General features: G+C 34.7%; 1 protein-coding gene across 8 annotated transcripts; it reads left to right on the forward strand.

Annotated features, from left to right (window-relative positions):
* Positions 1-1686: 1686 nt before the first annotated feature.
* Positions 1687-13073, forward strand: LOC131431106 (uncharacterized). Of its 8 annotated transcripts, none has more exons than XR_009229644.1 (6): positions 1687-1856; positions 7113-7318; positions 11322-11872; positions 11945-12010; positions 12104-12174; positions 12231-13073. XR_009229644.1 is itself a non-coding variant. In XM_058596610.1 (5 exons), the coding sequence occupies exons 2-5, from the start codon at positions 6569-6571 to the stop codon at positions 12644-12646; spliced, it is 330 nt and encodes a 109-aa protein (XP_058452593.1). In that variant the 5' UTR covers positions 6409-6452; positions 6525-6568; the 3' UTR covers positions 12647-13073. The 8 variants fall into 8 exon arrangements, 3 of the variants coding, with proteins under 3 accessions (XP_058452593.1, XP_058452590.1, XP_058452589.1); XR_009229646.1 differs by lacking the exon at positions 1687-1856 and adding an exon at positions 6462-6590; XM_058596610.1 differs by lacking the exons at positions 1687-1856; positions 7113-7318; positions 11322-11872; positions 11945-12010; positions 12104-12174 and adding exons at positions 6409-6452; positions 6525-6590 and having other exon boundaries at positions 12231-12362; positions 12421-12533; positions 12584-13073.
* The last annotated feature ends 603 nt before the right edge of the window (positions 13074-13676 follow it).

Consider the following 13676-nt stretch of genomic DNA (forward strand, 5'->3'; position numbering starts at 1 on the left):
ATTGCTTATCGGGTAAATTTTGAAGTTTTAAATCGTTAACTAAACAAATGGCAAGTGAACATAACTAATTATGAAGTCATCCAGCATTTAATGGTAGTGTAATTGTGCGAAATAGTGATCATGTTTTGAGACGAATCGATTAGTAGATATTTAGAAACATGACGAACTGTAAATCTTGAGACGAAAGTGTGTCCTAAATTGAAAAGTGAGTTTATTTTATATGAAAAAAACGATCACCGAAGAATTTAAAACCATTTCTTTCAATAGGAAAGTGTGACAATAGCTTTTCAAATCATTTTAAAACATTTCACAGTTTGCTTTCGGTAGGTTGTAAAATATTATTCATGTTCAAAGTTATGAGGTGAAGGGATGAGATGGAAATAGGAGCTCAGATGAAATAGGGAGCCGTTGCCCTATATGTTTTTTTATGCAAAGTTCCAGAGTTAAGCGGTTTTCCTTCTGCGTTTTTTGTATGCGTGGGATCTTGACACCCTGATATTTCGCATAAAAAAAATCGCATAAAAAAGCCGCATAAAAAAGATCACATAAAAAAAGACCTTAGTGTATAAAGGGTGAAACAGTCATTCATAAACCATTTGTTTACGTAAGTTTCGCCTTTCGTGTTCCATGCCAACAAACAATTGTTAGTAAGCAACTAGGACAGGACCTGACAATTGTTCAACGGTTGTCCTTCGTTGGTCTAATACTTTGGATCATTGGACCACAGTTGAACGTTTTTTTCCTAAGAGGGCAGTACACTGACACCAGCATGCTGGCAGCCAGCAGAAGTGTAAACGGGGCATTAGGACCAATTTCGGACCAGCTCGTGATTGGTTGAAACTGACATAAGCAAGTACAAGTTGTTGAAAACAAGATTACTGCAGGGTGGTAGAAAAAGTGTTGTCAGTATCGTCGGTAACAATGTAGCTTGATATTTGATATTTTATTTTTCGGGTCATCTTCAAAATTATTGATTTCAATAGGATTTAAGTTCAATTTGTTTTTAAATTCTGTCAATGCGGAAAGTTTACGAGTACATTTAACAATCACTGGATGATACAAAGAGAAAGCCTGAAATCACGAAGTGTGATATGGACGAGAATATTGATTATGTTGGTTGAGAATAGCACCCAATCTTTGGATACTTCTGTATGTTATTATTTTTCTCAAATAGAATATGTTGAATACTTTAGTTAATAAAGCTGCAAAAAATAATTATTCAAAATTGAATGTTTTAGAAAAATTTTATTAAGCTGTTTCAACTAAACGTTTTCTTCAAAACAAACATCTGATCAAAATGAATCCAGAGCTATATTTTTGACCGATATAACATTTGTCTAAGTGTTTTCAAATGATAAATAATTACATGTTATAAGGGGAGAAAGTTTTCAGAATGAACAATTATCTCTACTGGCAACAGTGATCGCGAGGCTTTTATTATTTACAGCAGGGAGAAACCGGAATAAGAAGAGAAATAGTTTTCTGGAAAAAGAAGCCAGTTGTCTGGTCCTGTCCTAGGTAAGGAAGGGCGATCTATGTTAGTTTCGCCCTTCTTTGAAAACCAGCTGAAGTCAGAAACAGATTTTTTCCATTAATAGTACACTCAAAAAATAAATCACATTAGTTTTATGGGATTAAATGCAGTGCTTCATTTATATTTGATATTCTACGTGATGTCTATGAATAACATCTGGAAACCAAGTACAAGCTATGTGATTTTCACATAATCTTCAAATGGAGAGTCCCATGATCGAAGTTTAAGTGAATTTGCTCTATGAAAATTTCAAATCTCAAAATGGCTGACATGTTAGTGGCAGGCTTGAACATAATGCATACGTTATTGGAAGTTTTTAAAGGTAAGTAAAGTTTCAAAACAGCCCTGACCTGGAAGGATTCTTAGTGTCAGTAGGATCCATAGTACTAGCCATGCAATGATTATGTACAATAAGAATCGGCTGCGAAGTCTGTTGAAACAGAATGGCCAAATTCCACGAAACGAATGTAATGCCCGGACTTTGCTTCTACAGTTTCAAAACTAGTGTAGTACTCAATATACAATTTTGCGCTTAGTTTTAGTAGAATGCGATATTGGCTTGTCCGAGCTCTTGATCTCCGGAAGTATTTAGAACCAACAGCATACGAAAATATTTTCGATCTTATAATTTCCGGGAGAAAACAAAAAATATATAAATAATTCAAGTTTGAAGTAAGAATTTTTGATTAATTGAGTTATATTTTCAGAAATCATAAATAGAAAAACTTCTGTCGGTACCGCCGACTCTATTGTTTACAAAGGAATTAACTACAAAATAGGACAGTTTGTCATAATTTTTTTATCAGATCAAGCTGTACTCCATGAAATCAGAGATTTTATCGTTAGATGAAATATTTCACTTGATTTTGCAATTATGGGTAGTCATTGGTCAAAATGAGCACTATGTCGCGTTTGAAACATCAGGTTCATTATTACTGGTATTGATTATTTTAATCGACGACCGACAATAGTTTCAAATGTAGATAATAAGTTTATATTTAGAGTTAAGTATAAGTTTTATTTCATTGAGTTACTATTCGTTAAGGTTGATGATGTAACCATTAATATGTAAATAGATGTAAAATAACAAGCGATCCGTTAGAAATGCATACTGCAAATAAATGCCTTTTTAATGTTAGTTTTAACTGAGTTTTATATACTATACAATCATGTACCATTTCATGTAATTATTATGTGATTTTCCTATGCTCAATAAAGATGTTTAAGTCATGTAACTATTACGTGAAGTTCTGTTAAAACATATGAAAATCACGTTGTATCCAACGGACAAGTGTTATTTTAATTATCTATTGAATAAGATGCATGATATATGAACAATCCGATACAATTCATTTATCTACCCCATAGAATTTATGTGAAAAGTTGGGTGGATGAGATTCATGTATGTTTTCAAGTAGAATTAACGTGATTTCTTTTTTGATTGTATAACTGTGCGTGTAAACAGAGTTGCCAGGATATTTTTTCAAAAACCTACCAATACTCAAACATTCCCACATTATCGAAATGACGGAATGCGTAATGAATTCTTACTCGACTGCATGATTTTTCAGTGCTCGATCGGTTCAGTGCTAGAATTTTCGCCTGAATTGGCTGCTCGATCAACCTGATTGACAGTGACATTATAAATGTCATTGAATATTCGCTCATTTTATGAATGTGTTAGTGTAAAATTTAGGCGACTTAAGCCATTTCACTACACTCCAGCTAGAAGAATGGATGATGCTGACTAAGGTAGGCCGTTTTGTTAATTTCCAGCGAATTTCAACAGTTTAGTTTGGAATTCTAAGAAGAACAGGTTATTTACTAGTTCTGTATATCCGAAAAACATGAAGATTTCAATGTGTATAATCAGTTTACATGTTTTCATTTAAAAATAAACTGAAAGTCAGCACAAAAACGTGCAAAATCGGGAAAGAAGAAGAAGAAGACAAATTGACAATTCAGTCCGCATCTTCTCACTCAATTCCGAATGATTTCCGAATCAACCGGTTGTAGGCGAACCGGTTCATTCGGAATCGGTTGTTGCACTGGAGTTGGAATTGATTCGGAGTTCATTATGATTTCCACATGAAATTCCGAATGAAAATTTCTCGCCGATTCGGAATTGATTCGGAATCCATTCGGATCTGATAATGTGGGTTTATCTGGGTTTGTCTGGGTTTCAGGAATTGACATATTGTCGCAAAACTGAAATGTAGAGGCGCTGCTTGTTAAGAGATAATACTTTCAGCAAGAGCTGTCAAATCGGTAGGAAAATTTCTAATTACTTCACCGCTTCTACAATTTCTTATGAATACGGGCAACTTCATTTGAAAAATCATACACTCAAATAAAAACACGCTTTAAAATAGTTACTCAAAAATGAGTAAGATCTCACTCATCTACAGAAAAAGTGGAACAACTCTATTTTAGAGTAACTCCGAAGTTACTCAAATTTGAGTTCTTCCACTGGAAACGATATTTGGGTAAAATCTACTCATTTACTGAGTAATACTTTATTTGTACATGTACCAAAAATAGAGTAACTATCACTCAAATTTTGAGTGAAATTTTATTTCACATATACCAAATTTGCAAAAAAATTGCTCCTTTTCTGAGTGTATTGTATTAAAATATTAAGTAATTGAACTCAATACTATATCAAGTGGCGGTTGCTTGGAGTAGTGTGTCAATCGCAAATTAACATACAGTTGTCAGTTATGCTCAGGCACCAATCATACATTTATTCCTCAGAAATGACATTTGAGCATATTCGGTTTCATTCTAAAGCACAACACGGAGTTTATCATTCCGGTTTTTGCAGACACAACACCGTTTGTGTTGAGCGACTCACCCTCGAAATACGCGATCTCACTAACAAAATATACAACCTGTTGTTACAAATGGTTATTACAACTTTTAGACTGATCTTGCAAATAGTAACAAAAAAAAACGAGTTAATGCGTTAAACTCAAATTTAGAGTAGGAGTTACTCAATATCATTGATGATAACTACTCAATTTTTGACGTTTCCATGTATCATTTGAAAATGAGTAAGTAGTACTCAAACTATGAGTAACTTTTTCTAAGCGTGTAGAATGGTTTCAAATGTCAAATTGAATATTTTACGTGACGAAAATGAATGTTATACGAACATCCCCTAAAATGAATAGAGTCATCACATAAGGTTTACGTGAATTGACCAAACGTCAAACAATCTACGTGAATTTCCAGTGTAAAAAACTCGATTTTGAAAATGGCGAGCAGTGGCCCTCGAAGTGTAAGTAGTGTAAATATTTGCGAGTTATTTAATTACAATATTTTACTCCATCGACCGGACCATTCCAGTATGAAAGTTTCCATGTGTTTAACTGGACCGAGTGCCTGCGTGAGTCCGGAAGTTTACCCGCTCCTGCCGAATGCTTCAAACAGGCCGTCGGTGTGAAGCTAGAGACACTGGAACCATGTAATGCGACTTCAACCTGCATCGGTAGTGTTGTGGGAGTTCTTGGATCTTGACTGCGGCTTCGGTTGGATGGCAGTGACAACATAAACGATTTCTGGAGGCTTGTCGATTTGAGATACCACGACGTTATTAGTTGCTTTTTAAGCCATTATAATTGTATGACAATTTTTTGATATAAATGTTTTATATTTCGTGGCATTTTTCATTTCATAGATTTATATCAAGATCTGGCATCTCCCTTTCGACTTCAACCAATATATAAAATAGTAATTTTCTGGTATCTAAATTTGATACGAACTGATAGATGAATGTGAAATGAACAGTACATTACATTTTACCTATGAAACACGTATCTTTTACTGGATTATGTATAAAACAGCTTTTAAATGCCAGTCCATTAGAACCTACGTGAAATGATGAGTAGAAAATGTAAGCAAGTGTTACTACCACAGACTAACAGACAGGACACTCAAATTAGATTCTTCAATCATTTTAACGGTCTTTTCGAATATTCCTTTATTTGGGACAGTACTCACATGTGTCATGATGGCGCCACGTTACCCTATCAAAAACATCCTGTCTGTCATCTAGACTGTGTTTATTTTTTTCATTTACCAACAGAGTTGCCATTCATACAGAATTACCTGTAATGTATTGATTTGTATACGTCCATGCGAATTTCATGCAGGATACAGATTTAATACACTGAACAAACTTAAAACGTAATTTTCACCTGAAAATTCATGTGATGAGCGATAAATAAACGTTTTATGAATATTATGTGAACTGTATAAAATGCATAGAAATCTTATTAGAATTAAACGGCTTTGCAAGTGAATATCATAGTGCATTCTATTGAAAATTAAATGTCATTCACGTAACTTTTACTGGATCATACGGTATGAAAATTGTCTTGTATTTCACAATCACAAGATGGCGTCAAATGAATGTGCGCAACCGGCACTGCTGGATGATTTGGAATTTCCTGCAAATCGACTTGAAGTTTTCAATCGTAAGTTGATGATATTGAGCTTTATTTATTATTTATAACATCATTTATTCATAGAATGCGGAATTGGTTTGTTCGAGCTAATTACTTTTTCGGTGGAAGAATTTTAAAGTCATTTGAATCAAACTGACGTCGATTGAAAAATTGACGTGCTACTTGAAACTATAAGCTCCTGGCGTAAAAGAAACGTAAGTTATCAATTAAATTTACAGACATTTATCTATTAGTTTATTCTCTCAGCAAAAGGCAGCTATACATAGTGCGTTGGCCAGCAATGTACAACTTACCGGAGAAGTACAAGGAATTGAAATAAATACGCCTTACTCCAGTGAATTGGAATCTGCCAAACATAAATCAGGTAGTTGATATGTACACCTTATGTATTACATAGTGGAAACAGAGGTAACGCAAGTAACCATCCACTTGTCATCGAGATAGAGCAAGTAAATACAGGCAGAGTTTATCTGCATTCGATTTTAGGCAGTTCAGCTAATCAGTTGGTTTTCTTTCTTCAGCAAATCTACCGAAATTCCAATAGGTCAATGTCCTATAGAGGTCGATGCCCTTTAAGAAGATTGTAGGTGAGTATATCATTACTTAGAACTTTGTGTTCAAAGTGCAGAGAGATAGTAAAACTGGCGACGAGGAAAAACGTATTAAGTGAAGCATTGGACGGCATTTTGGAAGTTTCTTGTGAGATGATATTTGAGCCATAGCCATAGGCTTCTTTATATAACATTGTATTTGTTACTCTGGTGGTGATAAAAGATTTAATTTTTCCCAGGGAAAGAATCAAACAGCGTGCGGAGGTGCCATTTTTTTCTGGTTGATTGTTCTTTCTGAATAGTGAGTGAGTAGCCATTAGGGTAAATTTACATATAGTGGAGTTTATGATGGAATAATGAGACAAAGTGGGATGTTTTTTTGATTAAAAAAATCACCATTTTGAACAACGGCGTCATATTTCATTTAATTTTCTTTTGGTTTAAAAGATTAAGAGCATATTTTAATGCTATTAAGTTGAATAAGTGACTCGTTTACAGCAAAAAAATTTATTACCGACAATTAATAGGGTTTTTTATCTTTCTTTTCATCCGGTAAAGCTTGGAGAATAACTGTTCAAAAAGGATTGAACTTTGTCGGAAATATCTACGGAGCAGGCAAAGGTGCTCGCAAGGACTTGGAAGGCATCGGATTCGGTGAAGGAAATTTAGACGGACCAGGCAAAGGCGCTGAGATTAAACGACAGAGGTCTAGTATATAACACTAGCTAAGTGGCTTGAGCTGGTGACAGTATTGGATTTTTAGGGTGAGTCATTTTGTTTGCCATATATATAGAACTATATTTATTCGACAATCAGCTCCCAGTGATCTAATTTGGTTTTTGTTATTATTATTTCGTTTTTGACTATATTAAATCAGAAATGGCTCAAATGAGCATGGCCTCGATTATCGAACCGTATAGGAAGGGTACGCCCTTTAGCGATTGGATAGATCGTTTGGAATTTTGTTTTACCGCAAATAATATTACTGCTGATTTAAAAAAAAGCTCATTTTATCACTCTGAGTGGTCCGTTTGTGTTTGCAGAACTTAAGCTTTTGTATCCTAAGGGGAATTTGAACGATTTGTCGTATGAGGACATGATAAAAAAGTTAAGAACACGCCTTGACAAAAAACCGTCTGGTTTAGTACAGCGGTTGAGATTTTCGAATAGGGTGCAGCACCCTGATGAATCCTTAGAGGATTATGTCCTCGCAGTGAAGCTCCAGGCTGAATTCTGTTCTTTTGGTACTTTTAAGGACCAGGCCGTAAGAGATAGAATTATCTCGGGTATAACAGATACAGCCCTACAGGAAAAAATTCTAAATGAGGAGGAAGACTTAAGCGCTGAAGCCACAGAGAAGATTATACTGACATGGCAAATGGCCAAGTCAAACGCCAAATCGCTGGGAATAGGGGGTAAACCTGAGACAATAGCATCGATTAACCCAACAAATTCTCCTCGTGGAAAGGTTTGGCAAAAACTTATGAATGCTTACTGCAATTCGCAAGCTGCTAATAATTTTAGCACTCCCAACTCATCCAGGGGTCCGGTAAAATCTAGATTAGGTTACAGACAGTATGGTCGAGGGGAAATACCCAAATCTCATTTGAATGGTTCGGAAAGATTATATGAACGTAAGAAGATAGATTATTCTAGATTGACATGCGATTTTTGCGGAGTAAAGGGCCATATTAAAAAAAAATGCTTCAAATTGAAAAACCTAAAAAGGGATGCGGTAAAATTCGTCGATACCTATGAGAAGCCTGGGACCAGCCAAAGCAAATCGTTGAACGAGATTTTCAGCCGGATGTCAACACGGGAGGACAGCGAAGACGAACCTGATGCAGGTGATGTTCAATGTATGTTGGTAACTTCTGTCAACAAAATAAACAATCCTTGTTTGATAAATGTCATTATGGAGGGAAAGACCATCCAAATGGAGGTTGATTGTGGTTCGTCGGTAACAGTTATGAGTAAACAACAATATGATTCTTGTTTTTCGATGCCTCTGAAGAAATCAGAGAAGAAATTATTGGTAGTAAACGGGGATAACTTGGAAATAATGGGAGAAACAAATGTTTCAACAATATACAAAGGTATACAAACAAAATTAACATTAATAGTTTTAAAATGCAACAATAATTTCATTCCGCTATTAGGACGCGATGGTTTGGACGTTTTTTTCTCCGATTGGAGGAGCATTTTCACAAATTCTATAACTGAAAATGAAATCATTAAAGGGGGAGCTGGTATAGCTCAGGGAATCAAGGACAAATTTTCTAATGTATTTATCAAAGACTTTTCGGTTCCCATTAATGGTTATGAAGCAGATTTAGTCCTTAAGGAGGACAAGCCAATATTTAAAAAGGCATATAATGTTCCTTACCGGCTAAGAGAGAAAGTTTTACTCTATCTAGACAAATTAGAGAATGAAAAAGTTATTACGCCCATAAAAACCAGTGAGTGGGCATCTCCTGTTGTAATTGTTATTAAAAAGGACAACAATATAAGGTTAGTGATAGACTGCAAAGTGTCAATAAACAAATGTTTAATTCCGAATACCTATCCTTTGCCTACAGCACAGGATCTGTTCGCTGGTTTGGCCGAATGTAAAGTGTTTTGCTCGCTTGATCTTGAGGGCGCATACACTCAACTCTCATTATCTGAAAAGTCAAGAAAATTTATGGTGATAAACACAATCAAAGGATTATTTACGTATAACAGATTACCACAGGGAGCCTCCTCTAGTGCAGCGATTTTTCAGCAGATTATGGAGCAAGTATTACAAGGTTTGGAAAAAGTGTTTTGCTATTTGGATGATGTTCTAGTTGCGGGAAAAGACTTACAAGATTGTAAACACAAATTAGAAATGGTTTTAACAAAATTATCAGACGCAAATATTAAAGTTAATTGGGAAAAATGCAAATTTTTCGTAAGTGAATTACCATACTTGGGGCACATTATCAGTGAAAAGGGTTTATTGCCATGTCCGAGCAAAATTGCAACAATTAAAGAGGCAAAAGTGCCAAGAAATGTAACGGAATTAAAATCTTTTTTGGGTTTGATAAATTACTACAACAAATTTATACCACATTTATCATCAAAACTTTATTATTTATATAATCTTTTAAAAAATGACACTAAATTTATTTGGGACGCTAATTGTGACAAAGCATTCAAAGAGAGTAAAGAATCGTTAATAAATACTAATTTCTTGGAATTTTACGATCCAAGGAAACCTATTGTGGTAGTATCGGATGCATCAAGTTACGGGCTTGGTGGAGTAATTGCTCATAAAGTCGATGATGTCGAGAAACCAATATGCTTCACATCCTTTTCACTGAACTCAGCGCAAAAAAATTATCCTATCTTACATCTGGAAGCTTTGGCATTAATTTCTACAATAAAAAAGTTCCATAAGTTTTTATACGGTCAACATTTTATGGTTTATACGGACCATAAACCTCTTGTAGGCATTTTTGGTAAGGAAGGTAAAAATGCAATTTTTGTTACAAGACTTCAGCGATATGTTTTAGAAATGTCTATTTATAATTTCAACATTCAATACAGGCCATCATCCAGAATGGGAAATGCGGATTTCTGTTCGCGATTTCCATTGCAAGAAGAAGTTCCAAAACATCTAGACGTAGAACTGATTAGAAATATTAATTTCGGTGAGGAATTTCCAGTAGATTCAAAAAAAATAGCTGAAGTTACTAAAACTGACGAGTTCCTAAGGGAAATTATGAAATATATGATGAATGGCTGGCCAAAAAAGTAGACAGACGCTTTGTTGACGTGTATTCTAACAAACATGAGCTAGAAATAACAGAAGGCTGTTTATTATATAAGGACAGGGTTATAATCCCGCAGCAAATGCAGGGCCGGATCCTCAAATTATTACATGCCAACCATGCTGGAATGGTAAAGATGAAATTGTTTGCCAGACGATATGTGTATTGGTTTGGTATAAATAAAGATATAGAAAGTTTCGTAAAACATTGTGATATTTGTGGTAGTATGGCTGTAGTCCCAAAGCAAAAAATTGAATCTAAATGGATACCAACAGCAAAGCCTTTTAGCAGAATACACATCGATTTCTTTTATTTTGAGCATCGTACATTTTTGTTGATCGTAGACAGTTTCTCCAAATGGATTGAGATTGAATACATGAGAAATGGTACGGATGCAGGAAAGGTCCTGAAAAAGTTAGTTGGGTTTTTTGCCAGGTACGGTTTGCCTGATATTTTAGTTTCAGACGGAGGACCTCCGTTTAATTCTTATAGTTTCGTGGGTTTTCTAGAAATACAAGGGATAAAAGTTCTAAAAAGCCCACCTTATAATCCATCGAGTAACGGTCAGGCCGAGAGGCTCGTGAGAACGGTAAAAGAAGTACTAAAAAAATTCCTAATTGAACCGGATACTAAAGAATTAGATTGGGAGGATCAAATGAATTTGTTCCTATTTAACTATAGGAACAATTGTTTGACAAATGAGGGTGATTTCCCTTCAGAAAGAATATTTAGTTATAAACCAAAGAAACTCATAGACTTGTTGAATCCAAAAAATCTTTATAAACACCGATTGCCACTACCACACCCTATTTGTGATGAAAAGTCGTCAAATTTCTCCTTAGAGAATACAAATGATCCTTATAATAATCTGATAGAAGGTGATGTGGTGTGGTACAAGAACCACAACCCCCATAATCATATGCGATGGATAAAAGCAAATTTTTTAAAACAATTTTCTAAAAATACCTTTCAGATTACAATTGGAAGCGTGCCGGTAATGGCACACCGTTCCCAAATACGGATTAGAGATAGTAGTCCGGGGAGGAGAAACTTACTGGTTTCTTGGAAGCCACGAACCGAAATTGGAAGAGAAAACGAGAACAACACTATGAGTGACGAGGAAGAATTCAGGGGATTTCCTGAGCAGGATCAACCAAGGAAAGGTGTTAAAAGAAAGCTGAATTTGGACCAGGTGGATTTGCCAGCATTAAGAAGGTCGAAACGGTTGCGAAAAGCAAATCTCGATCATAGTTACATTTACGAATGAATTGAAATGAATTTTATGAATTATGTTCTAAATGAATTATAACGAAGCCATCAGGAAAGCCTGATTTCGAAATATTTTCAAACTGGTTTCGAATTACTTTCAAATTGTAATTATTGTAAGCAATCATATGTACATATTTTATTATTTAATTATAAGACAATTTTAAGGGAAAGGTACTGATATGTACACCTTATGTATAACATAGTGGAAACAGAGGTAACGCAAGTAACCATCCACTTGTCATCGAGATAGAGCAAGTAAATACAGGCAGAGTTTATCTGCATTCGATTTTAGGCAGTTCAGCTAATCAGTTGGTTTTCTTTCTTCAGCAAATCTACCGAAATTCCAATAGGTCAAAGTCCTATAGAGGTCGATGCCCTTTAAGAAGATTGTAGGTGAGTATATCATTACTTAGAACTTTGTGTTCAAAGTGCAGAGAGATAGTAAAGTAGTAATTTACCAAACCTCAATTTCCTTCCCGATCGAAGCCCGACACATTTGCCGATTAAAAAGCGATTACACACGGGATACCAGCTCACAGTACCTGTTCATAGTTCAGGTTATTTATTTTGAAATCTCGCTAAAATACTATTCATTTCAAAAAATAATTTACAGGTAATGCTAACTCTGACCCTGAATTGAACGAAGCCGAAAAACAGAACAAAGAAGAAAACCTTTCGTTTGTCTCTTCTTCGACTGGATTTTCTCCGAGATTGTTGACAGCTCTTTTTGAAACGACAGAAGAAGGTAAAAAAAATTTTATATCGATCAACGCTTGGTGAACTAAGTGAAGCAAAACAACTAGCTTTGGCGGGTGTCATTTCCAAATACCATCTCGCAACTAAAAATCAACTTCGGCAAGATGATTTGGAGCGGTATGCTTTGGCTATAATAACTGTCTTCAAATTTGAACTCAAGGTATACAAATGAAATGAAAAATGTAGAAAAGAAAATATTTTATATTCTAGGAGAGTTACTACATACCTCGATCCGGAGATCGCCGCAACTATGGAGGAAAGCTAAAAAAATAAAATTGGTAATTTGAAACAGAAAAAGAAAAAAATGAATGCAAAAGAAGAAGAATATTCGAAAAAATGTAAACCGATACAAATATTGTGCGATGCGGATACTATCTGTGAACAATCGATTGATGCTCATATATGGCTCACTCTGAATGATACACCGTGAAGTACGGTGATTGATAAATGGCCAATATGTTTTGACCGCGTAGAATTTGCGAAACAAAAAGTTCGTCAATAAAATATTAAAAACGTACGTGCATTACAAAAATCCGTACGGTTTTCAGCTGGTCCCGCGATTCTATTGTTGATCTAATTAATATTGATATGTTCAGCACAACTCCAATAACATTGCATTATGTAAGTAATCGTTATATGTTTAGAATTAAGAACATTTTCTGTATCGATTTTATATAAAAATAGATCTCAAAGTGTTATATTTGTATGTTCTTTATTATTTTCCGAAAAATATATATCAAGCAAATTTACCATGCACTTGAAAAAATAATATAATGTTATTCTTACTAGGCAAATCTTACAGGTTGTAAGTAATTTCAATATAAAAATCATCAAGTATCTGATAAAATTTACGTAAAAAACACTTAGTTTGCAAAAGATACATTCGAAAATACAATCAGATTTAATAGAAAATCACGTAGCTGCGAAATTATCTTAATTTGTAAATCATTGGAGCGTTTGATGCAAATTACCTGAAAATTGCGTTAGTCTCAGGTTCCAAATCCTGTGAAATTTATATGAAAATCACGTAACTTACACGTGAGCCATTTGGAATTGAATTTTGTGATCGTAGCACTTCAATTTCACCTGAAAAGTATGGTGGAAAATATTTACGTATCTTTTCAGGTGAATGCTACATTATTATTTAGTTCAGTGTACATATGGTCAAAACTACACTGAGAAAAATATCATAGTAACTGCAACCGTTTTTTCATAGTTATTTCAACTATACGCTTAAATAGTATCGACGACCTTGATATCAAATTACTCACTATTTGTGTTGTATGAAGTACTAGATAACAAA

The sequence above is a fragment of the Malaya genurostris genome, chromosome 2 (assembly GCF_030247185.1).
Source record: "Malaya genurostris strain Urasoe2022 chromosome 2, Malgen_1.1, whole genome shotgun sequence".
NCBI lineage: Eukaryota > Metazoa > Arthropoda > Insecta > Diptera > Culicidae > Malaya > Malaya genurostris.